A 27,895-nucleotide genomic window follows, 5' to 3' on the forward strand; every position below is an offset into this window, starting at 1 on the left:
ATTGTACTCATTCATATATAACTTTATCTCTTATAATCTCATTTAATTTCCCTAAAAAAAATTGTATAAAATTGATCTCAATTTCATAAATATGGCGATCAAGATGAGATAACAGATCATTTAATCTCTTAATTCAAATTCTATTCATGTCCTTTTGCATACACCATTCGTTAGTCAATATTTAGTTAAAAAAATGAAAATTTTTTTTCTATAAGGCTACTTTAGGCAATGTGAGTTCTCGCACTTCTATATGTAGACAATCAAAGCAAGTAAATGTTTATACCGTATACGTATTTCGTCAAGAGTAATAAAACGTTGCCGAGAGAAACAGCCTCTCGTTTTATTGCGTTACAAAAAAAATTTCGAAAAAGATTATATTTATCCGAAGAGTTTCTCAAAGCAGCCATGGCAGTAAGGTTTGTCGTTTTGCTCCTTGAATGTGCCCTTGTTTAATTGTTTCAAACAAAATGCACATACAAAGTGCTCGGGATGGAATTTGCGGAACATCGCCGTTATGCAACGACCTGCAAAAAAGCAAAATACAAAAAATGATATTAGTATCACAGTATTCAAAATCTTATTTTAAAAAATTTAGCACACTCACCGGTAATGGGCTTGTGGCATCCTGCACATAAGGATCCTCTCTTAGCATGATAATGTGTCTCGCAATATGGCAATCCCTCATGATCGAAGAAGGATCCGCCCTGAAACTTCTGTCTGCAATCCTGCAAAATAAAAAATAGGCGCGTTTGAGAATATTGTATAAAAAAGTTTAATATACGAGAAAAATGTCACGCTACAAAATTCTGTAAACTTTAAAAAAATATATATCATTATTTCAATTAAAAGATGAATACTATCTTGTTCCATGAAAAAAACAATGGAAAAATTGCAAAACTTTATGTAAATATATTGAATGAAATGTATCATTAATATCATAATATGAAAACATTAATAATAATAGTTTCTAAGAAAAAAATGTTTGCGAATATTTAAAAATTACAAATACAAGAAATTGATAGTAACTTGGAAACATTTTGTATACGCTATATTCCACTACTATTCCTCGTCTTGAGTAAAACGAGATTCATATAAAATTAAACGACGTTAAATAAAAATTGATTAGAAATCAGTATACGATTTATATTTTGTATTTATCAGTAAATTGTGATAAAAAGTGTATAATATTACCAGAAGAATTGAATTTTTTTTAATTAATATGTATTTTCTTGACTTGCTTAAATTCCTTCACAGAAACAATTATATCTATATATATTCATATGATAATTTAACCATAAAAAAAATATTTTGATCGAGAGAGAAATTAATTGTTCAACTTTTCTCGAGACGAATTTTTCATGTCAATTCTATTCATCTGTTGTTACTATACACCTTAAGAAATGAAAACATCCATCTATAACAATGGCATTGCTGTTCACAGCGTTCAGCTGCTGGTTCTTCCCCGTGTCTTTTGCCAAGACGCGCATCTCCGAGTCGCTGGGTGTGTAGATGAGCCAGTCGACTCTCGGTGTCGCGTGTGTTTTTGTTTTGGGGGTTTTCTTTTTTTTTTGGAAGGAAGTGGGATGAGAAGGAAGGGAAGGTTTATCTCTTTACTTTTCATAAATAGTACTAATAGTATCCGCGCGACTCTACAGAATTCCTCTCTATTGTCAAGAGCTCGGCAAAATGTCAAGGCGCGAGCTTGAAAACAAAAGCAGCTAGCTCGTACTTGTGCTTGCCGAGAGTATGCCCTGCGATGTAAGAGTGTTGTATCCGAGTGTGGAAAGTGTGTTTTTCTTTTGCGATGCGGAATTAAAGCGACGGCGACTTGTAATCGGTGTTTCTCCGCACTCGGTCTTCCTCAGCGCCAAGCTAAATCACCTGTCAGAGAATCAGGGGAGTGGCTCCGCATTCATAGAGCCGGAGGGCATACAAGGGGCAACATATCATGCGGGGGTAACTGGGCGATAGTGATAAAGAAATTCGGCGTGAGGAATTGGTACGACGACGTGAGGCGGCGGGATCGAGCGGCGCCCTTACGCCTCTTGCTCTTCCTCTTCCTCGTCGTCGTCGTCTACCCCAACGCACTTGGGACACACCGGCTGTCCCTCCATCGCATAGAAGGACTTTCCGGAGACCGGATTCTTGCAATCCTGTAATTGTCAGAATTTAATGTGCTTGATCTATGGTTTTGTGACGGTTTCTCCGCGATTTTTTGGGATTTTTAAGATGAAGGAAATCTTTCCTTCGTTTCCTTCACGCATGAAGAAAACGAAGATGTTGATGATCTCGTAAGGTTTACGCTGAAAATAAAATTTGGTAATAAGATACACAAATCTCACAAGTATGATACCTACCCTGCAAACGAAGCAGTCCGGATGCCACTGACTATTAAGCGCAGATATATAATTTTCCATGATAGCGCGATTGCAACCACCGCACTTGGGTGCGAACATGTCGAAGTAATCCTCGCGGCAGTAGGGCTTGCCGTCTCGTTCGTGGAAGCCCTCCTCGCCGAACTGCTTGCCGCACTGAGCGCAAAAGAAGTGCTCGGTGTGCCAAGTCTTCTCCAGGGCGGTCACACATTTCTGAAAGAAAAACATTTCTTTCAAATCCATCAGCGCGACTTTGCGCGATGAGACATTTAGAGGCATCCAGGAAAAGAGTATAGATTAACTTTCAGTGATAATTAATTTTTTTCTGTATTGTAACTAGCATTATGATCCAGAGAAAAAATTCTATAAATTAAAATTTAAAATTTATTATGTCGTTCAGGTATTCCATGAATGCCAAGGGATGAAAAGTTCAAGGGAAAATTGAAGATTTGTGTCTTTTATTGTTCGTTTTTGTTCCTCTCAATTGCACTTATGAAATCCACGACAAATATACTCTTTCCCTTAAAAGCCCCGAAATTCCGCAAACTTTACATCGAGAATGGGCCCGTTGCAATAAGCGCAACGAGGAGAGAACAAGTTATGATAGTCCGTTTCGCAATAAGGATGACCTTCCCTCTCGAAGAAGTTCCGTGTACCCAACTCCTGGTTGCAGTGAGTACATGTGAAGTGTTCTGGATGCCACGTCTTGCCCAAGGCCGTTATCACCTGCGCAGCAAGAACATTATTAAGTCAAGGAGGATATCCAATCGCCGAACATCGCATCAACTCTCAAGGATTATGACGCGGTTGACGGCTACCTGGCCCACGATAGGTTTCTCGCAGGCGCTGCAGCATCCTTTCTGGGTTGTGTTGACACCTTGGCGGCTCATGTCGGCCTGAAGATTGCCGAGCATAGAATCCAACTGGTTCTGTTTCAGAGGTTGGCTCTCTCCTGGATGGTAGAGGTGGGTTGTGTGAGTCTCGGTGATGTGAACGCGGGTCTGCGTGCCCTCGTTGGGCAAAGGACTCTGTGAGCTTTTGGTGGCTTTGTTTGGCTTCGCGTATGGAGAGTCGGTCACCGTCTGGTGCTGATGAGTACCGCTATTGATCTGCAAAGATATGCAGATCGTAGGATCGAACGCGTAAAAATCCAAGTGACAACTCTCTATCCGAGAAATTAAGATTAAATCCGAAGTGTGAACGCTGTGATCTCCATCTTGAGGTTGAGAAAATCAAGCAATACAAAATTTAAAAAAGATGCCATTTTAAAGTATGAAAAAAAATGTCCTCAACCTGGAGATCGATAATCTTAATTTCTCGAAAAGTTGAGATGAGTTGCACTCGTCGCACTAAATCCTCGAAAAAAAAAAAGATGTATAATTCCCCGCGTAAAAAAGATGTATAATTCTACGAGTATTGGTATCAATCGTGCACGTGTCTGTATGTGTACGTATTGTCAGGTGTCGAGTGAGAGGTGTCGGGATGCGAAGGTTGTTCAAGGTTGAGTATCGCTGATTTGACGGGCAAGGTGAGAGAAAAGGGTCGGGATGTCAAGGATAGCAAGTCCGCGAGATGTCGAGTGAGGAAAAATGAAGACCCACGGGCGAGATGGTAAGGTAAAATAGGAGATGTCGATCACCACGGGCGAGCTTGCAGACTGGCCGAAAGCTTCGGGTGTTCCGGTGGGTCACACCGACGCGCGGGTGCCCCACCTCTCCGTGGCTTCGTCTTCTTGGTCCCCCTTCTTTCGCAGCCGCGGGAAATGAAGGAGGTCGTCGGGGAGGAATATCTAGTGCGGCTCCGGTAGGTAGTCCCCGGCTCCACGGTGGTGGCGAGGTGGTTATTTTCGTAACGTGGGGAGCCAAGAATGGGCAGGAGTGGATCTAACGTCCCGGTGTTTTCCGATTCCGCGATAAATCAAAGCGGCGAACGATCAGGGATAGTCGAACAGCAGCCTGTATACCTGTTTCGTCAACAGCTACATGTGGATCCGTGTACGGAGAACTTACACGGGAAAGATAATGATACCACTGAGTTTAATGATACATTATGGAACAGTAGACATATCTTCTAAATGCTTGAATGTTACCTTTAGAATGTTACCTGGTTATGTACACAATGCAAACGAGAAGCAACATCTCTTTCGGTACGAGATTAAACATAAAAATGTGTGAGTCCATTCGGCTTCCAGCCAGCAACAAAACTTCGGCAAGCAAGTCTTGTCCATTTATTTAGCGATCTCATGCTCATTGGCAACATTGAAGGTTGAAAGCCGATGTGGATACCGAAAAAGCTATTTAACCCTTTAGGAACGGCAGTCTCTCCAATTTATGTTTTTTTATATGATAATTTTCTACTAACTTTTCAATATTATTAATACATTTGCTGTATTTTTAATCATTTATTGACTTCTTTTAATTAAAAAATTAGAGATATATTTAATCTCTCTGGAAAATGAAATATTAAGATATCAGCCGCTTCGCAAGGGTCAATCGCGTTATGTATCGCAATTACGTGATTACGTTATTATGGATGAATGGGTACCTTAAATTCGGAAAGCGAAGCCATTAGGTCGTCCAGCTCCTTGGTAGCGTTACTCGCGGTATGACCGTTAGGGTAACTCCTGTGAACCTCGGTTCGATTCAACGAGCCATGCTGACTGGAGGGATAGCCGTCGTAGACCGGCTGTATCTCCGTGGACGTTTCTTGTATGGTGACTCTCACCTTTCCGTCGGCGGGATAGTCTCTGCTCGAAGGGAGGGAGGGACAATAGTCCATTTTACCGAACGCGAATTATCTCAGGGATTGAAATCCCCGGTTCACCGGTGAGTTCGATCTTCTACGATCGCACGAATAATCGAACGATAATCGTCGAAGTCTGAACTCGCCGGAACTATATAATTATTTCAATCTCGAAATTATTAATTGCAAGAGCTAAATGTTTGAAAGCAGCCAGTTCTTACATTGTTTTAGGATTAATTTGCGCGCATACACAGAAAGCTCACCCGTTAGGCACTGCGGTGCTTAGTTCCTCAAGCAACGAGTCGACGGTGGGTCGAGAGGCTGACATGCTACTTGGAGAACGGAGCATAGGGCTGGTCGCACCCCCGTTCACTCCTGTCGCAGACGCGCGGCTGTCTACAATCATCGAACTCTGTGCGATAAACCGCTCCTGTGAAACCGTCTCTGACCTTTCCCGAAGGGTTTGACAATATATGAAGAAAATGGAAGAGACGTTATCGTAATTATCGCGTTCTCTTTGATTTGTCGCAAATAAAACTAATTTCTACTCGGCAAACGTTTCATCTATTGCTTTCTTAGCAATCAATATTTAATTTTCTTAAATAAAATTGCGAATTAAATCTTTGTTTAAATTATATCAAATAAAGATTAATTAAAGAACAAGATACTGTTAGTCCTATTTGAGTCTATGAGATCTAAGATGAAAAAGCTTCTATATTTAATATCGTTCGTGATTTTTTAAAGAGATTCAGAGAGTTATAAATTGGAGTCACAAAGAATGTACGTTGAAAAAAATTGACAGACCGTTCGGGAAAGAATTAAGAGTCTAAATAGTCAACCTCTTTCTTGATAGTGGGCATTATAGCGCGCGTTGCTCAAGTCTTGCAGGAGGGTGTCCAATTCGGAAAGATTGTTATTGAGGGAAGGCATCTTGCTCCCGGTGCTGGCCTGGGTGTAAGACGTACTTCCGGTTTTACCCATGGTTTCCTCTATCGCCTCGCGATTCTGATAAGTCGGCTACAACATTCGGGAAAGGTCGCGATGAATCGAACGGCTCGAAGTTCCTTCATATCATATATGTATTTGTCAAAGACACCAATTATCTTACATAACAATTTTTTTATAGTACTATATAAAAAAAATTGTTTTAAAAGAATTAATGCAACAACTCATTAATATTTAACTCATTAATATTTTTTATAAGAGGTTTGCCATGTCTCGAAATATTCGTTCTTATGAATTTAGTCTTTATAATTGACGTGCGATTTCAAGTGTAAAATTTAGTCCCATTGTATTAGTTAACAATTTTATTGTTAATTCCATGCTTGTGACGAAATTCCAGTTTAATGGTTTTTAAAAGTGTTTTTCAATTATAGAATATAGAGTCCTAACATAGAGTCCTAATAATTTAAATTAAGTCTTTAAATTTCACTGAAATATGGAAAGCGGTTAGAAAAATTATAACTACTTCGGATGAATGGACAATACAAAGACGGCTTGAACGGCAGCTGTGTGACATTTTGCGTTCACCCAGGTGTTCTTGGCTTGTTAATCGACAAAAAGCAATGTCCTGCCAAGTTTCCGCAAAGTGCAGTTATTATTTAGAACTATGATGTCACTAGAATCGTTATGCGGCGCGTGTGGAACGTTGTCGTTTAGGACGATGTGCGTTTTTAGTCCCGACAAAGTCAATTTTAGATCGCTTTTAGCCGCAAGAGAAAATGTCCTAAAAATATGGATTACCATCACGCATCTCCTCTGCTTAAAAAGATAAATGTTCAATAATAATATTGAATAAAATTTAATTGAATAAGATTACTAAATAAGATTAGGAAACGTAATAAAATTTTTGGCGCGTCATATAATTTAATCAATACAAATATAATTTATAATGATTGTACAAAATAGATTCGTATTTACACAATAATATGAATCATAGTTTTATAATATAATTTTTTTAAACAATAATAGTTTTTTAAAAACTATTAGATAATTGAACGTGTTGTTTTATGTATAATTTCCGTCCATCTATTCTAAGTTAAAGATATCGTTTTAATAAGTAAATCAAAGATGTTCCAATTTCCAATTACAAAATTGGCGACTCGCGAGAAGTTGCTCAGACTTGTTTACCAAAATTAAATTTGATGCTTGACGTCAGGCTAATCGATGGCCAAATGCGAACTGCAACCATCCGTAACGATAAATTGGAGCTCTTACGAGTCTTTGAAGAGGAAATGATGCGTAACAAAACTAGTACAATTGGGGTCGATCACTAATAGTCCTCCCTACATAAAAATAAATTGCTACTGTAATTTACGGCGGTTATCCTCCCTATTTAAATCGCAGGACATTAATAATGTTATTATTAATATAATGAAAAGTCTATCTATAATAATTTATACCTAAAATATACAATTTCTTTAGCTTTCTTTCTTGCGTTTAACGCAATTGTCGTATACATTTATAATTCAATATATTTTTTGCAATTATTGTAAAACCATGTCATTATAATGAAACAAATGATTTTTAAGATTTTCATGATATTGATATTTTATGATATTAAATATTAAATTACGTTTTTTCAAATAATTTCCAAAAATAATAGACAAATTGTGTGCAGTCGAATTTCTGAAAAGCAAATAAAGATGACAAGATTTATCGCCGAACTCCCGCATGACTATTTTTTTGCAATAAAGCAACATTATAGCGCATCTTGCTGGACGGAAACTAGGTTACACGATGAGTTGTCGATCTAAAAATATATCCGCGGTAAGCCAGCAGAAACATGTCAGCAAGACGTATCGGCGCTTGGTGGGAAATTTTGGTGGCGGCATCATTATTAACACGAGGTAGTATCTGTAAAGTCTCTCGTGCAATCTTCACATTATCGCACGATGCGTTGCAACTGTTAAATTATTGTGTGATAGAAGATTCTTTAATAAATTTAGGGTTTTTCTCGTAAGAATGAAAAAAATTATCGTACGTTCGCCTTCCATAAATTTTGAACAATTTCACCTAACATGGATATCTACACTTAGAAAGATTTCTGGTTAAAAAGTAACAAACCAGAAGATCCTGATCATATCAATCTGATTATCTCAATTAAAAAATTCTGATTTGTCCATTTTCAATCAGAATTTCAATTAATACAACCAGACACTTTTTCCAATAATTAATATATAACTATAATCAAGAATGATTAGTCTAAGAAGAACCAATTTATTATAAGTCTATTATTTTCGCCATTTTTAACAAGTCTATTATTTTCAATTAAACATCTGGTTTTCTCAAAATTTTTCGTTGGTTCCTCTCGGGAATAAAACGGCATTTAAAAGATACTTTGTACGCTTCACCCATCTGAGATAACATCATGCGTCCAGCATGTATGCGGTCACGTGCTCGCGTTGTTACCGCATTCAGTGTTTATGCAACGGGCTGCAGATGCAGCCGCAACGCAAATCGCATTCTGGAACCATGCTGGCGCAGGCTAAATTCGCGCTTCAAAGGGAAAGCTTAAACAGCTCGTGACCTTCAGCACGACGACGGCAGGATTTGGCACCCGGCACGGTAATTCAGGAAAATGGTTATTGCCATCATCGACGTGTCTTGTAACCTGAGCCGTTGTTTAGCGTCATGTCGTGCAATTGCGTATTGGACAATATCGCGAAGGACAATGTTGAAATAACAAAGCCTAGAGAGATGTCTCAAATCGATAAGAAATTTATCATTAAGAATATTTTTATTTTATTAGAGATTATCTGCGACAAAGACTTGATAATTAAAAAAAATTTATGATACTATAAATCAATTTAATTAAATTAATTATTAACTGTATTAAAAATGAAAAATTGTCAACAGATGCAAATATAATTTGTTGTTATTTGTAATTTATAATTAATGACAGTTAATTTTTCTGCGATGTGATTTTTAAATCAAAGATTGTGACATATCCGCATCAAAACGCTTTACAAAAACAAGTTCGCTAACAATTTCACCTAGTTGGCCATCGCAAAAATAGGTCTCGGACTGTATCGGAACTGGATCACATCCGAGCACGACTGCAGTGCAAACTTGATGACAGATCGATGCTATAACGACACGTTTCAAGAAGAATAATGTCTAGTACGATTTATGTGAGGGCGATTTATAACATGCAGAGGATACAGCTGTCGGAAATTTCTTAGCTGTCCTAATTCATTAGTCGTAAAACAATCGGTTAAACACGCGAATTTCTCTCTTTTTTAAGTTTAAACAGGTTTCATGTTGTGAACAAAACATAGAAAAATTATTAATTCAAAAGTATACATTATTTGTTGTAATAATATGTAATAATACTATACTGTACTGTATAAATAATTAAATGTTACAAAAATGTATTACCTAACACAATATTTAAGTATAAATTAAAAATATAGTTGAACAATAAATATGATCATAAAACTAATATTTATACAAATGTATAATTCTTATAATAATTAATTTAAAAATGTCACAGTCAATGTTGCAATCTAAGTTATTATTTAAATAACTCGAATAAAGTAATACGACTACAGTACGACTACCTGGACTTTCAGAAGTCATTGACCTAACGTAGGGTGTCGTTCTCCTCCATTGTTTCTATATAAACAATACTAATCGAAGTAGAATAAGTGAATGACCAGCCAAGAAGTAATAAATAAATTTATCATTTTTTAATCATTCTGATCTTGCTTAAATCATTTACTATTTTCTCAAGCAAACACTCGCAGAACCAAACATTGAATGTATCCAGTTTCTCCTGAATGTTAAAGAGAAATTATTTTTTTAAATTGTCTTTAAATTCTTTTTCCGATAAAAAATGGTAAGACAGTAATAAGTTTTTCTTTCGATTAAAAATAAAGTATCCCGTAAGAAAAGTTAAAAGTAAAACTGCGAATACTTCCTCTAATCGCACGATTTCCACTGCAAAATGCATCGAAATCGATTCTGTGCTTGTCTGTACCTCAATTCTACTTTCAATATGCACAAGTTCTCGCTGTACGGAAAATATCGAGGTGTGCAAAAGTCAGCGAAAAATAATATTTGTACACTCCTGAATGCATAAATACATAATTCCGCGACTTGACGTCACAAGCTGTCGGACTACAGATGGACAGAGGTGGTTTTATTTTTTTTTGTATGGCAATAAAGCGCGATTCAACAAGGACTGGCGCTGTCAGCAAATATACGGTGCGTATATAGCCGACTTAGTCGCGTTCGACCGCAAATTTTGCAACCGGAGCGCGACATGAGTCGAGAATCATGAATAATAGAGGCCGCGCTGTCCTAGGCCGAACGAGAATCGATAAAATCGGCAGGGAACGTAACAGATGGGGATCTCTTTGTCGCGGAAAAACTCGCGGAAGTGCACCGACTGGTCTTCTATGTACAGAATAATATTGTACGTAATATTACTGTACGACACTTTTATTTGTGTATCATATTATTTCTCGAATATTGAGAATAATATTTAATGACATTGCTAATATTCTTAATGTCGCAATTTTAATTATAAAAAAGGCAAGAAAAATATCTCGGTATAGTACAATTTATTTACTTCTTCATATTTAATATTCTTTTAAAATTTTTAACTGATTAATTAGAAGCTGATTTCTGAAATTTTTTGTGTGATGTATCAACAATCCAAAATCGAATTTTCTTCATTCACAATTTTATCCGCAACGAATACTTGATTAAATTAAGCTCAGTTTGTGTGCGTAATCTTTGCATCTTCAGCCTCGTTTAAGTTTTTCCCAGTTAAAATAAAGATTAACAAGAGTAACTCGAGAATCTCTCTCCGGGTTGATACGCGATTCCGTTTGCCACGCAAACGTTGTTGCCTGTAGTGATGCTTCAGGTAGTCAATTTTAGACACGATATTGATTCTAAATTTAACCCCGTTGCATCACAGTTATTTTCGACCGTGTTTTATGACTCTACAAGTTTCTCTTTTTTCCCTTCTCAAAACAACTGATGGTTAACGCGAGAGATACCAGAATTTTGTCACGCGCGAAATACGCCGAGAGTTCGGTCCCTTCAACTTCTTTAGCGGTCTATTTTCATGATTATAACACGGACGATTCCATGTCTAAACAAATTTAAGTGGTCACGCTCTGAAAATATTTCAGAACGTCCGCCGATCAAATATTACGCAAGTTCACAATATTATCCGCCCGCAAAATAACAGAATTGTTATGTTATGCAGAGGGTAAATAAACGAATTAAAACTTACATATTAATATTAAATACTTTATGCACTTTGCGAGTTCCGATAAGAGTTCATGTTAGAAAGGTGAGATAGGACTAAAAAAGGTCTAAAAAGATTTAAACATTTTCATTTAGAAGCATCCACATTTGAGAGTAAAGTCCCTCGACGAGAGATTCTAACTGGATCCCGTTTAATCGTGAATGTCCGTATATTAATGATGTTTGTGGCCCTGAAAGCTAGCGAGCGATCGACATTGACAAGACCACGCTGTATCTCGCCGAGACATCGTATCGACAGTTATTAACCGTCGGCGAAGAAGTTTATTTATGGATTCCCTCTGTGTCACGCTTTCGCGACCATGACGACGGATTGCTCTATTTCGAGACGTTTTGTAGACTGGAATCGCAAAACGACATTAGTGCCAAAGAGTTAATTTTGTATAGCATCTGAAGAGTGTCCTGCACAGAAAAAAAAGATGCTAAATATTTCTTTGAATAATTCCATGCAAATATTTAATAAATGTAAACATATATTTATTTGACAAAAACAATTAATTTGACTGTCATTTTTTCGTTTGTAAATATTTATTTACTGTAAGTAAATGTTTGTTTAGTACTGTTCAAAGAAATATTATATGTATTAAGATTTAGAGAGTAAATTTTTTCAATGCACATATATACTAAAATTTACATTACATCGAAATTAAATTATATTGAATTTACGAGTCCAGCATCGAAAGAATAAAAACGTGATAAATAACAAAGGTACAACGAATGTGTCTAATATTTTAACATTTCAACAAAGAGAGATGACAGGGAAAATAGGATTTACATTAGTATAGTAAATAAAGGATTTCTATTACCACACAGTTCTGTCGGAAATAGTAGAGTTTTCTTTATCTTTTGTGATTGCGCGCGTGCATTGAAATATGTCAAACGCGTTTGGCACCAAAGTCGCTTTGCGTTGGCAGTTTATTACATGCTTTGTGGGAAAACCGCGACTGCTGGACAGTTGAAGTCGCCGTTGAACCACTTGGCTCCATCTGGCGAACCACGTCCACGACTTCAGCAACGTCTCTTCAACGACAGGTTGAGCTTCCCTGGTTCATCGATAAACCACCGCGATGTTCTTGCGTCTTATCATCGGGGCCGTTCTTGCAATTCCGGCGTATCAAAACAGAATCCTACCCTTATAAAATTCTCTTTGCAAATCTAACTTAATCAGCTGATACACTGCAAAGATATAGACCCATACTCATAGTCGATTCTTATTTTAAGACCGTCTTAAATAAGATCATAAGATACTAATGCAGTTCTCTGATTATTCACGACATCTTAAGATTATACTTAAGACAGTTTTAAATGTAAGAATTGACAGAATACCAGCCATAGATTTGATTGTGCCGTATAATCAACATAGGAGATAGCTGAACACGCAGGGTCTAAGGTTTTTCGACGTAAACCTCCATAATTAAGCAAACACACGCAAAAGGCGCGTCCTCGTCGATCTATTAGTGATCTAATTGAGACTAAAAGGATTGACGTACCGATTGCGATGGCAGTGGCGATGTTCGATTGTCATAAGATCTGTACGCGGTGGTTGTGTGAACGCGAGCACCATTCAGCGATCCATAACCGGGTGTCGCATTACCTCCGCCGACGTGATTTCCCTCCGATGACACGGTATTCTGTAGGTCCGCCAGCAACGCATCTGGAAATAAATCGATAGATTAATTTTAATCTACCTCGCAATTTTAATCCACATAAAAGAAGTAACACGTGGTTCCTCACGTTATCTCATCATTTAGATTAGAATTGAAATTTTTTAATGTGGATATTTTTAAACCGAAGCGTTTGGTTCTTTTTATTTAAAAGCCTCTATCTTTATTTCCTGTTTATTATTCCGTAGTAAATTAATAACAATTGAAGAATTAATTATTGTAAACAATCTATCAGATCTTTAATTATATCGCTGTAAAGTATCTTTATTCAAAGCACAGTATAATGAACAGGAAGCAAAATATAATTGTTCCTACTTCTATTTTTATCAAATAATTTGTTCTTAATTGATGCAATATATGTTAACTTTTTAAAAATAATAATTTGACAAGTATCTTTATGAGGCAGAAAATTATATCCTAAATTGATATCGCATCATTAAATCAATCGGACTCATTCATTTAATTTCGAGCTACCATATGTAAAAAAGGAAAAATATTGCGACATTGTTTCATGATGACGCCATGCCTACCGCTTCGCTGCCGTCCTTGACAAGCGCGTGAATGCTATGGCACGTTTAATTTTTTAATTTAAAATATCAGGAGACATCATCTATCTGTTTACTAGCTAAACACTATAATATCGTGTAATTTATGCGAATACGTAATCCATGTGAACAATAAACAATAAATTTAATGTAAAAACAAAATATAAATGCCAAACGTAAATTAAAGTGCCGACAAAATTATACATACAAAATGGTACGACAAAATTATACATTAAAATACATATTTTAATTATGGTTAATCACGCGTTTAATATTGAATACGCGGAGAAAAATAAGGGAGAGTTGATTGGTATCATGGAAAAGCTGTAATGAGGTACTTATAAACATTTTACTGTCGTAACAGCGTGAGAAATTCGTTGCAATATTAGTCGAGGAAGGCTATGTGAATTTCTATTGTTGCAAATTCACATCCTTTTCTGACCTACGTTACAATGGGTTTCTCGTGCGTAAAATGTCGACGGTAAAAGATTGATTTCTTGTCTGAACTTTCGCCTGTTTATAAGAGAATTCCTTAAAGACTAGAAACTTCAGAATTTCTTCCAGAAATTCGCTCGTTCTACTCGAACTAGCTCGTTGTTTGTTCCCTTAAACTTGCTATAGTTAAGTTTGTTCCTTGCAAGTTTAATCCTTAAGTACACATGATGATTTTACTACATACAATAGGTTGTTTGTGTCTAAGTAAATTTTTATTTTAACAAATATACAAAAATTATTAAGTGATTCTTACATATACTTTGAAAAATATCTGTAAAGGGTTAAATATTAAAAAAAAAATTGTATATAAATGTTATAATTAAAAGGGTTGTTACAAAAAATGAATTTAAAAATTCCCTGATTTTTCCAAGTTTTCCAGATAAAAATGGAAAATTTTCTATGACTATAAAATAGGTAAATTTTAATATTTAGACTCAAGGATTGTAGGAAAGCTAGTCTATATTATTAAAAACAATGCAAAAAAGTATGGATAGCATAATAAAATTTTGGGTGCAAATTCAAGCCAACAAAAAATAATTTGATTTTGGAAAAAAGAATGCTGTTATGACGAAAAAGAGCGATTAAAACTACTGAATAAAATATATATTTTAATTATTTTATTAAAATATCGTTTAACGTGCACAAGTTTTGAACGTACTTTGACTATAAACGTCAGATGTAATATTTAAAATAGTAACAATTATTTGGAATAGGAGCAATTTAAAGAAATTGTGAGCAAATTTTAAAATTCTAAACTTTTTTTATTTTTCCCTGACTTTTTCCGGTTTTTCATGACCAATTTCAATTTCCCTGACTTTTCCCGGTTTTCCAGGTCCATAGCAACTCTGATTAATTGCTTGATGTTTCCAATTTTTCGAAAATAAAAATATGGATCAGGACATGAAATCGTGTAAGGATTAATTATTAGAGAAATATGCGTTTACCGAGAGTAACGAGGTTACTAGTCGCTCTCTCATGATTGTACACCTGGTACATGTTCTCTTCTTCGGGCACGTGCGTCGTCTCCATCGTGAGAGAGGTCCGACACACCCACTATTTCAGGAACGTTGAACCCCGTAAGCGGTGGGCGCGAGTTTCAGGACAACTTTGGCGAGTCCGTCGTAAAAATGCGGAGAAAGCGCGAAACCGAGGGGACAAATCCGCGAGCGAAAAAATCACGAAACTGAAGATCCCGGTGCGACTCTTCTCGCAAGCAAAACGTTTGTCTCCTGCGTACCAAATAACAATATAAAAAAAAGTAAAAATGTAAGAGATAAAAAATAATCATTAAAAATATTAAAAACTCCCGGAGGACTCGATAAATAGTTTTAACAAAAAATGTGAGTTAAGAAAGAATGCATACGTAATTCTGTGACGCTATACCGAGAAATACAGCGGAGAATTAGTTCACCGAAGCGAAATATGAGAAAAGCGAAGCGAACTGAGAAATCGTGACGCTCTATCGCGTTAAAGACTGGCGCTGATAAGAAAAATATATGTTTATCGAGCGTTTTAATCTGCAAATTTATCGCAAATTGTAACGTATCGCGCCAGTTGAGTAAATATTCTGAGATTATTGTCGTTATTATTATTATCTCATCATCTACAAGGAAAAAACAATTTTACTGAAATATCAAAAAATTTAGGTAGATATAAATCTAAAAATAATTTTGTTAAACTATGTAGAAAACTCAAGCATGATAGCAATACTGCAAAAACTTATGACGTTCTAGCAATTAACTGAGTATATATATATTTTACATAATTATTTTAATAGTCCAACAAAATTATTTTTATATCTATATCTATATATAACTACATTTTTAAATACTTCAACAAAACCATTCTTTCCGTGTACATACAGAAAAATATTCTGGCGCTAAAAAAGTAATTGCTCAATTTCTTCCTTTTAATGATTAACATAGAATATTTTCTTGATAATATATCTTAAAATATACTTATTACAAATTTTAGAAAAATTCATTATTATGTACTCAAAATAAAAATTCATTTTCTTTTGAAGAAAATTATGAAATTGATCGAAAAAGTAATCAATTTTATATAACAAGCAAATCGAATTTGTTTTAATTTAACAATCTTGATTGAAGTATTAAACTCACTAGGATTTATAATATATTTTGAACAAATTTGATGCTTGTAATGAACTTATGATAGATTTGTGGGTACATAAACTTTTGAAATACTTGGAACAAGTAATTATTACTTGCGTACAACATATGTTATTTTTCTGTATGTTCGCTTCAGAATGTAAAACAAATTCATATATACGAAAGAAATACGAGGAACGTCAGTTAATTGAGCGTCGATATATCAAGATCCAACTATAATTCCCGCACAAAAAAATTCTCGAAGGAGATGAAATCAAAGTCCAAGTGCTTTATATCGTCATTCACACGGCTCTTTTCGACTTCACCCCGAACAACTCCATTTACGAGAGGTTCCAAAGGATTTCACTCCGATCTTTCCACGCACTCCAGAGGGACAACACGTGTTTAAATGGATGCACACGTGCGAACGACGCGGTGCACACGGGAACGTCGGCGGGACTGATTGTCATTGAAGTGCGCAGGAAGGCGATACCGCGCGCTGGAAGAAGGAACGAAGCTGGAGAGGAGGAAGGACATTAAGCAGGCATTAAGACGATCGGTAGTGGGGCATTCCCGTATGTTGGACGGAAGCTGCGGTATTCAGAAGAAACGGACGCCTAGGCGGCTGGTTGCTTCGCGACATGTCTCCCCGCCTGATTACGGGGAACCCGATTGCACCGTCGTACAAACATGTCGTAGCTTCGAGGAAATATTCAGCTGTTCAGGGAGTTCTAGGAGAGCAGAAATACAGGGTGTCCTATTTCGCCTTCTTAGAGCAATTTGATAACTTGACTTCGCAGAGTTCAACTTAAATATTCATCTCAAATGTCCATCTTAAATAAAATTCCTCAATTTTTGGGTCGCGGAAAAATTTTTTAATTTCTGAAGTTTAGAGCAAAGCTGAAGAAATTATGGGAAGCTTCAGCGATCCAGGAGTTTGATTATTTAGGAACGAATTCAAATATACAGACTTTCTGCTTTTTCTCTGCTAAAAAGTTTTTACCTCAATTTTTAGATTATTTTGAAGCTTGATTAATTTAACTTTGCTTCGTCAATTTTTTAATTTCTAATTAATTAGTAATAATTAACGATGAATATTGCAAGTTTAAAATAGCTTTGAGAAAACTCAAAGACGAACTAGTCTTTGCAAGTAGTTAAAGTGGACCGGTCTTTTAAAGCACTTTAATGTGCTATAAAACGAACAATCGTGCAGTATTCTGTTGACGTAAATACAACGTAGATGGCAAGAGAAGGCTAAACGTCCCAAGCTTTGACATAAAATATTACGATAAAATTATAGTTTCACGATTAAACGCATGCATTAAATCAATCGATCTATTTTAGAAACATCAAAAGCTAATATTTTCAAAATTAAATTTTTTAAACAAATTTTAAGAGTGTCACGTTCCACTCAATGTATAAGATAATGAGACATCTTTTACATATTTTTAATTATTTTTAGTATATTATAATTGTCAAAATTAGAACGTTCTTTTCAATTCTCCAAAAATTAGACTTTTATGAGCTTTCTGAAATTACCGATTTTCAAATATCGTCGTTAAAAATATAATATCAGAATAAATATTTTATAGTAAAACAAGTTAAAAAATCTTGATAAGATTTTGATAATGCGTGAACATATTTCGAATACGTAAATTTTCAAAAAATATTCGCGGAATTATTCAGATGGACTTTCAGACGCATTCGTGCGTACTTCCCTGCGTGCTGCACGCGCGATGCGTTTGCGTTTTTGCGCTCCGTTAACGCGATCTCTTTTTGCGCCTCGCGTGCGCCCGCGAGAGCAGGCATTGGGTAATCGTCTGAATGGGACTTCAGCACTGGCACGAAGCCTGCGGAGCTTATCGAGGTCTATTTTGTACGGCTGATTCATACCGCGAGCCGGACATCAATATTGCGCGTACCGCGGGTGCGTAACGCACGCACGTATCTTGCGTAAATTGCGAGAAGGACGGAGAACTCCGTGACGTGAACTACTAGCAACTATCTTCCTCCTTACTACCGCGATATAAATTCCCATCAATCTGAATTACTCGCGAGCCTAATCGCGGCCAAATGCGAAGCGCTAATACAAAACTTGGCGAAACGAAGAAGAGACCAACTTAAATTTATATGCTTATTTGAAGAGACCAACTTAAAATTATACATCAAGGTGTATAAACATTAAGAAAAGATGATATAATCCGAAGTTTCTAAAACTTCATTTTCCGGAAAAAAATATTGTCAAATAGAAGATAATTATGATGTTATAAAAAGTAAATTTGTGTTGAATTTATCTTTTATAATATCATAATTGTCTTTTATTTAACAATATTTTTTATCTCTATCTAAATATATAATCTTTTATTTATTTTCTTACAAACCATAAAATAAAATATTTCTGTACTACTAAAAAATAAAGATGAATTACAAAAGGCATACATCACAAGACGAGCCACATATATTGTCGGAATTAGGATTTAATTACAGGCGATTTCTCAATACTTACTGACGTATTGCTCCCACCGTGCGTGACGTCGAATCGTCGCCAAGCGAACCGGTGAAATCGGCGAGACAGGCCTCATCACATCCGCCATTTTTACGCGTTTTCAAGTAACTCACGCACTTTCTCTACGCGAGGAACAACGAGATGTTACAACGTTGTTACAGGCTCTGGCCAAGAAGTCATTACTTCAAAAATAAATTCATAGACAACCTATTAAGCGTCATTGTGTTTTGTACACATCAACATGTACAAAAACCTATAGAAATTACAATCAACATATACATTTTTTTATTCTTAAATCGACATCAATTCCCATATAATAATATCTGTGATATTAAACTTCTTATACTAATATATAAGTTGTTTCTCGTAGTAGTGATTTCTGAGCCATCCTGCGTTCTTATCGATGACAATCAGATTTTGAAATATTATTACTAATGAGAGGATGCCACGAGAAATATACGACAGACAGCTGAAACGACAGATGGCAGCTCGAGGATGTAAACAGACGTAAAGATTAAGCCAAAAATATCTACCGTTCGTTATCGATAACGATAACCGTTCCCGTCCGGATTCTCTGTAAATCACGCGAGAACTGAATTCACCACGACGTCTGTGTTGTGCTCTAACTTGCTGGCAGTGAGATAAAAATAAACCTCAAATTAGAGCAGAACTAGCTAGACCCGTTTTCTAGCTGGACACTTTAATCCTACTCCAGAAACGCAACCACACTATCGCGAATTGCACGTGTGTTTGTTTCTTGATCGATCATGACCGTGATTGCGTGTCGGAAATGTCGCATGTCTCAGATAAGGTGTGGACATCCGATTTGATGAGTCAGCATTTACAAACAACGACCTTCTTGATAAGTCGAAAAAATATTAGTCTAGATTTAACCCTCTATCTGCAATCTGAGTTTTTTAAAGCGAATTTTATTTTTAAATTTCTTTAAAATAAAGGAGAGTGAAGTTCGTTCTCCCCTTTTAAAAATATCTTATAATATTTATTATGTAACAGAGATGTTAGAAAGTATAAACCCTAAATTTTTCCATATTTTCTGAAAGCCTAAAATAATAAAAAATTTGGACTGGACAAAAAAAAACATCTAGATTGCAGACAGAGGGAGTAAAAATATGATTACATTTATTCTGAGAATAGACTTTAGAATTAAATTCATGAAGTTCTCGAAGAAGCAAAAAGAACCGCGCGTCTACTAGATTTTCGACTGCTACAAATAATGAAATCGCGAACAATAGAATAATGACGCTGATTGAGTAATTGTGCCTTAAATATACGTGATTGTCGTCACGAGGTCAAGAAGTCACGGTCGCGAAGACGAAATCGATGAGCATTGAACTTTATCAAACCCCGTTATCAATGTTGATCGTACACAAAAAAAAAACGGTTCTACTAAAATATCTAAAAATTTAACTAGATACACATCTGAAAATAATTTTGTTGGACAACCAAAATAATTACAAAGAAATCTCAAGCATGATGAGCAATGTTGCAAAAAGTTTTGACCTTCTATGTAGTAATCAGTTTGAGTGTTTTACATAATTATTTTAGTAGTTCAACAAAATTGTTATATGAAACTTACTGAATTCTTTCCACACATATCCAATATATTACATTAAAAAAACACCTTGTTAAATGCTCTTTAACGAGATCGTAATGTTTATTAGGAGTAAAAAAACCAAGTTTTCAGACCTGTATCTAGCTTTTTAAATACTTCAGCAAAACTGTGTATCGACGACTGGTACTACCAAAACTGGACACGTGGAGCAAACGAGCACGTGTGTGGAGCTACGACGAGATGATTCGCGGAGAGATGATCGATCGGCTCCGGATGTCTGGCAGGACCAGGAGGTACTGGCACCACGTGTTGTTATTGCGGCTGTCACGCTTACGAAATCTCTGTTACGTGAGATCGCCCTCTCCCGTGCATCACCCTCTCGCCAACAATGATTTTAATACAGACCGCAATCTATGATTTTAATACAGACCGAATCAGGGACAAGAAAATGTCGGAAGATCCCGACATTTAGAAGACTTCAATTAAACAAATCAAGGTAACGATCGATGAAGGAAAAAAAATATCACACCCTAAAACACACTGCAACTCCCAAACCATCGCACATATGATTCGCATACACGATCACTATAATTAACGTCAGAATCGATTAACCCACCTATTTTATGTTCGACAATATTCCATATAATTGCAAAAAAAGACAATATTAACTACGTAATACTTCAACACGAAGAACACTCTTCTCGAAAAGTTCTTCTCGTCTCCTCCGTTAATCGATCTCGTTTGCAAAGGATGTTAATTGCGAAGTAATTACAAAAGACACGGACGCGGGTCCTTCTCCCTCGGACAGAATATTTTTTTACTGATTACTCGGTCAATCGATCGACTGGTATCTAAACCGAGTATGCGCGATTCCTTTATCGTGCCTTCCTACATATTTGCGCCGCGAGCGGGCGAGCGTAGGAGGTGGAAACTACGTGAGGCTGACCTCATATGGAGGTGCGGATCCCCCCGAGGAACGATCGAGGAAGAGGAGATACCTACGCACCGGTGTTCACCTTGAATTTACGGCGATCGTACGAGCGATCGTCAAAGAACATGCCGGCAATGCTGCGATAATCTTGAGGGCGTTGCGTGCTTAATTGCATGCGGGTGTAACCGGATCGCCGATCGATCGAGAGAACCGCCAATGAATATTCTGATGGATGTCTGATTGCATCATGTCTGAGATAAGCAGCGGACGTAATCTATCCATAAATGCAGATAATACCCTCGGTACAAGTTCTTGTAATACATTCAGAAATTAATTCCGTTCTTTCACATCGTGTCATTTGCATCGACATATCTCAGTTACTGCAAAACACTTCAAAATAGATTTAAATCATGGCCGACCGCAATTCCTTTCACTGATAATCCTGAAGGTACTTTTCATACATTGCTCATCGCTTGTTTCTACACTGAGAAAAATTTCTGGTTGGATGAACCAGTTAGATTCTGATCATATCAATCGGATTTCTAGTCATCATGATTAGATATCTAGTTATCTTGATTAAAATTCTGATTGATATCATCAGAATCTAATACTTCATTCATTTTCAACCAGAAATTTTTCTCAGTGTAGTAATAAAAAAGTTAATGTGATCGAATTGTTAGTCACGTGATCTTTTTATTCTAGAAAAGTGATGAGTGATGCATGAAAAGATATCCAAGCTCAGAACAACACGAAGTCTTTTAAGGATCAATAATGCAGAATAATTTATTTATTCAAATCAAATAGTGCTTCTATCATATCATATCATATACTTATGAGAATCACTCTGCATTAGAAACTGACGTATCATTTCATGTACTACTTGATTTTAATAAAATTTGCGAGAATTGCTTTAATATCTAATTAATCGATCAATAGGGGACACATTGCGAATTAATAAGAATAAGCAATAATATATAATTATAAAAACGTCAATTAATTTTCGCAAAAAGGAATAATTTATTTATTCAAATCAAATATTGCAGTAGCATTAGGAATTCTCTGAATCGAACAATTCCCAACATAATGTACAATAAAAGCTTTGTCTGTTTTCGATAGAGCAACCTATGACTAACTCTAAGAACACCGTTAATTTTTAGTAAACGCTCTAATTGTAAATATGAGTGTTAGTCATCAAAATGTCTTTCAATAGGGTGACTAAATAACTATTAACGAAACAACTTCAAATTACATCTTACAAAACATAAATCTTAGAGCATCTATAAATCGACTAAAATCCTTCGCTTCACTGAGAAAAGTGATCTGGTTGGAATAATTAGTAATTTTGATGGAAAATGGACGAATTTTCTGGTGAAGTCTACTAGAATTCTAGTTGAGATAACTAGAATTCTGATTAATATAATTATTCTGGTAAAAATAAAAATTCTAATAGATTTTACCAGAAATATTGTATCAACCAGAATTCCGGTTATCTCAACTAGAATTCTAATAAATTTTATAAAAAAAAATTCTGATTCGTCCATTTTCAACCAGAAATTGTTTTTATTTCGATGCTGACATTATTGCTAATAAAAGAATCTTTAATATCTAATCAATCGATCAATGGGGGGTGCATCCCGAATTAATAAGAATGAGCAATAGTATACACTTATAAAAGCATCAATTAATTCTGATGGATCCACCATTTGCGTTATTGTCGCGTTTATGTGGGGAACACACCCCGTTTGATAAACTTACATCCAGGAGGCGAGCCCTTCTTCATGGTAATCCTGTAGGGCTGATAAGTGTCGCCTGGCTCCACCTTGCCGTACATTGTCCGATCCATCGCCATTCTCGCGCGCACACGCACACACTTGCGTAGGAGGAATTGGATGCGCGTGCGTACGCGTGCACGTGTTCACTCACGTGGTGATCGTCGGGTAAACAGTGACATAAGTCTCTTTCCTCCACCCCGGGGAAGTAATTACGATATTCGTTGACGCGTGACGGCGAATTGGTGCTAATTTAACGGGTTAGCGTGATGGAAGATCAGCTTTCCCAAATGTCCAAGTTACAAGTTAACAACGAGGGATTTAATTTTTTTATCGAGATTTCTACTCACATATAAAAAATAATTATTGTATTTTATAATAATAGTATAAATTATGGCTGTTTAAAACAGAAAAACTTGCGATATAATAAGTAAAAAATATAATAGATGGAATTAAAGAAACAAATGTGTAACAAGGAAAGAGTGATTTCGTTGAAATATCTAAAAATTTAGATAGAGATCTAAAAATAATTTTGTTGGACCATCAAAATAACTAAGGAATCTCAAATATGATGAGCGATATTGCAAAAAGTTCGAACATTCTAGCATTGCAGTTTGAAATGTCCTACACAATTATTTTCGAATCTGCATCTAGCTGAATTTTTAAATACTTCAGTAAAGTCTTTCTTTCCATAAATTAATATGATTCAAATTGCATTTTTTTCTTTTTCCAAGATCTCTCAATATATAGTGATCAATCACGCAGATATTTCGTGAGAATAAACGTCTGTTTTCCTGTCTTTACAACTACGAGGAGCAACGAACTCTAGATTTAGAAATAAGAGTATAAGGAAGAAATGAAGCGTCCCGAAGCACTATGTTGAGTGAAATGATTTACACGACGGTTCAACAGAGAAGAAGTTGGTCCTTAACTGTGTTAGTAAAGTTCAAGTGGACCATAGGCTAATTTTAACACCGTGTAAATTTCACTCGGGCCACCTCGTGAAGCTCTCTTCAAGTAAATCAATAGATCGTGATAATGCATGTCAGTAACATGACTTACTCGAACTATAATTATTGCACATTTCGTAGAGGGTGACTTTAACCCTTTCACACTTCACCAGAACGGTCGAAGGATAACTATGGCTTTCGTTTCGAAAACTTGTAATGCTCAGAAAATACATGGCCGTTTCTCAATCTTCTGTAAAAAAAATGCATTTTCCAATTAACAACGCAGTTGAATGACATTCAAGATTAGAAAAAGAGATTCGTTCTCGGATGGGGAGCTCTAGAAGGGAATATCCGATCGTGTAACTACGCGATCATACGAATCCGCAGCGGAATTCGCACTGGGGCATCTCCGTGATGGATTATCCGCTGAAATAAACGAGCGATTCGGCGCAGCGACGCGATTTCCCTCCGGAACCGAGTAACGAGGCCGACACGCGCGGCGGAGAACGCGCGTCGGGACGGGAAATTTGTCGCGACTGCCACGAGAGCAACACGGACGACGCGCGGTTCTTTGGTGACGATGCCGGCTTGGTGAACGCCGGCGAACAAGAGCAAGACGAGATGCCACGCGCGGGTATATTTCCGGCGCTCACCCGCGCCCAGTGTCATAGAGAGCTCTCTTTCGACCTCTTTCGTCTTGGCCACTGTCTTCACTTTCGTAGAAAGTGAGACGGACGAAGAGGAAAGAAAATCGTTGCGGAAAAGACAGGTGTAGCAGAATGAGAAAGAGAAGAGAGAGACGAACAAGAAAGGACAGGTAAATAAATAGATGAAGAAAGAGAGAGGGAAATGGATAGTGAAGGGAAGACTTATGTAGATATAAAAAGACGAGACGCTACGAAAGAGAAAGAAAGAGAGACACATGATGGTGGAACATAATATCTAGTGGCTTTTGCACACAGAAATATATATATATATATATATATATATATCCTACATAATTATTTTGATACTCCAAATAAAATTATTTTCAGATCTGCATTTAGTTTCTTTGGATATTTCAGTAAAACCGTGAGGGTGTTACAGATCCAACGTCAGTAGCTATATATATTACAGATTTTGACGTCAACTTCGGAGGGTTAACTAAATTCATACCCATCGATTTATTTCCAGAGCAATAAAAATATAAGAAGAAAAGAAATAAAAATATATCTCGGCGATCAGATACGGCATATCGAGCCACCGTATGCTGACATTGCCATCGTTATCAGGGTTACCGTGTTATCAACGCGAATACCCGTCGACCCCTAAAGATTAGCGCGTTTTGCGAATTACACAACATTGATCTCTCACGAGAAAGAATCATTCCGCTACATACATGGACATTTTATTGAAGGAGTCGTTTTTAATTAAAAAAGTCTCATCATTTATAATGAACAGTTCAATATTAGGATACCATTAGGTCTGTTTTTTTTTCCCTATACTAGACTGCATTAGAACTTTTTTCTCGCTTTAGCAAAATATCAAACATATAGTTATCTCACTTTAAGTTCCAAAAGTGTACACTAATTTGATCACGGAAAAAAGATATAATGTATACTCTATAAAATATAGTTGTAGATTTAATATCAATGTTAAATAACACACAGATAAAAGTAGGCTAATGAGAGTCAATGCGGCTAAATGGCGCAAATTATTATGGAATAATTTTAATACTCTATAGTTAAAACAATATCTTCTTTATATCAGTGTTAAATATGTGACCAGAATTTTTCTACAGGAAATAGTGATTAAATTCTTGCACACCGATGACGGATTTTAGGATTACACGCGTTTAAATGACAAAGTACGTGCAGTATAGTAGGATTTTTTTATCATATCGCTAGTATATTAACAACCGCAACCATTAGATGTCGATCAGAAAAGCAAAACGATGCAGACATATCATTCACTTTCAGATATTCTCATTGAAATGCGCAATGTGGTTCTTTTGCACTTAACTCGGAACACAATACCAATACATTTCATCCCTAATTTATATAAATCACATGACTCTAAGTTCGTCAAGTTTGTATCGTACACAAGGGATTTCTCTCCGTTTGCCCGAGATTATTTCAGCGCCTGACGTCTCGCATTTCCGATCAGTGCGTGTAAAGTGAAATGTCCCGTCTCACGTCACGAATGTACCGAGCTGCGGTACCATAACGAGTGCGTGACAAACTAATGTACAGTTGGCATAACACTGATGCAATGAGGCCTTCTCGCCATATAGGAGTACAAGATAATAGTCGCGATCGCGACCATGCCCCTCCAGTTTCTCGCAGCTTTTCTCCCCCATTCTCGTGGATATTCAGCATGCTTTATCCACGGATCTCTATGCGGATTCGTGATGATGTTAGCAAATTGGAAACGAGTCGAGAGAACTGCCGACAAAACGTATGAGAAAGTCGTTCAGAGAGTACACGAATACACTGAGAACAAATATCCTACATTTCATTAAATATTTATTTAAATGGTATCAACTAAATATTTATTAAATATGAAAATATATTTATTTAGTACAAAAATTAATTTGACATTAATTAATTCTTTTTATTAAATAAATATTTATTTATTGTAAGTAAATGTTTAGTTGGCAGTATATAAAAAATAAATATTTATTTAAATTTAAGCTATTTTTTTCTCAGTGTAGGATTAATGTCCCTTGATGTCGTTATGTTCAAAGATGTATTTATACATAGTATATATGTCTATAATTTAAAATAAATTATAAATATAATATATGTAATTGTAATTTCTAATATATATTATTTATTTAATACATAATATATACCATATATAATTTAAAATTATACATATAGTATGTATATATTATGTATCAAATGTATGTATTAAATGATATATATTATTTTTAATATAATTATTTCTAATTACACATGGAAAAAATAGTTTTGCCGAAGTATATAAAAATTTAGCTAAATATAGATTCAAAAATAATTTTGCTGGGCCATCAAAACAATCATGTAGGATATTTAAATTATTAGAATATCTAAACTTATTGCAGCATCACTCATTATATTTGAGCATTCTACATAATTATTTTAATAATTTAACAAAATTATTTTTTAATCATATCTGTCTAACGTAGTTATTTTGATGCTTTAATAAAATTACTTTCAGATCTATATCTACTTCAGCAAAATTATTCTTTCCTGTATTAATTTAAAACAATTTCTTGCATTTTTTGTGACTCAAAATATTACGTAAAAAATAGTAGCGATATTCATTGCTAGATGACAATATAAGTCTTATAATCTCGAAAACACGTTTCAAAGCAATGATATCTTCATCAACACTTAAGGAAGTCTTCATATCAATAAATTCCAACATTCCTGAAAGACGTAAAAAGAAATGCATCTTAAACTGTCAGTGTTCTTGATGACAGCGTAACGGTACCAAACGCGCTCCAGAATGTTGACAGGTATCAACGTGCCTGGCGAACGCAAACAAATACACCTCAAAGAGTGCCGAGATCTTCGAAAAAAAGAAAAAAAAAAGAAAACGTAACCTCGATTCCAGTAATCGCCTTTGACAGGCCCGAATGAAAACATCTTTTAAGTGTCACTTGACGAAAGAGATCCGGTTTCAGCGATACTCAGCGATGCGTCTGCCAACGTGATCCTCTCACGGATCGACGAGTAGCAGCATCCCTGCGTCGTCCTTATGACAGGCTATGCGCGTTTGTGTGAGGTTAACTCGGCGTCTGGCCGGAATTTTCCGACTTTTCCGAGTTCTACTCACCTAGATCGTCCATGATGCGAGCCGGAATCTCAGTCCCACGAAACTCCGGGGTATCGCGGCCACCTCCACCCACCCGAACAGGTCGTGCCGATCGCCGAGAGAACGCAGCCCTTGTCACCGTCGTGCGCTGGACAACTCGCTCCACTCCGACTCG

At 36.1% G+C, this 27,895-nt stretch overlaps 1 protein-coding gene across 7 annotated transcripts; it reads right to left on the minus strand.

Moving 5' to 3' along the window:
• On the minus strand, nt 1–27,839 carry Pax (paxillin). 7 transcript variants are annotated; one of them, XM_018502377.1, is made up of 11 exons: nt 22,977–23,332; nt 12,890–13,053; nt 5,957–6,134; nt 5,381–5,513; nt 4,920–5,121; nt 3,194–3,484; nt 2,928–3,101; nt 2,358–2,588; nt 2,041–2,153; nt 605–717; nt 1–524 (listed from the first exon to the last, which is right to left on the minus strand). In XM_018502377.1, exons 1-11 carry the CDS (start codon nt 23,068–23,070, stop codon nt 379–381), a joined length of 1,839 nt encoding a protein of 612 aa, XP_018357879.1. In that variant the 5' UTR covers nt 23,071–23,332; the 3' UTR covers nt 1–378. The 7 variants fall into 7 exon arrangements, with proteins under 7 accessions (XP_018357879.1, XP_018357880.1, XP_018357876.1 ...); XM_018502378.1 differs by lacking the exon at nt 22,977–23,332 and adding an exon at nt 15,048–15,317; XM_018502374.1 differs by lacking the exons at nt 2,041–2,153; nt 22,977–23,332 and adding exons at nt 18,718–18,839; nt 20,970–20,988 and having other exon boundaries at nt 2–524; nt 605–725.
• Nucleotides 27,840–27,895: the final 56 nt, after the last annotated feature.

This window comes from Trachymyrmex cornetzi, unplaced genomic scaffold (assembly GCF_001594075.2).
Source record: "Trachymyrmex cornetzi isolate Tcor2-1 unplaced genomic scaffold, Tcor1.1 scaffold147, whole genome shotgun sequence".
Lineage (NCBI taxonomy): Eukaryota > Metazoa > Arthropoda > Insecta > Hymenoptera > Formicidae > Trachymyrmex > Trachymyrmex cornetzi.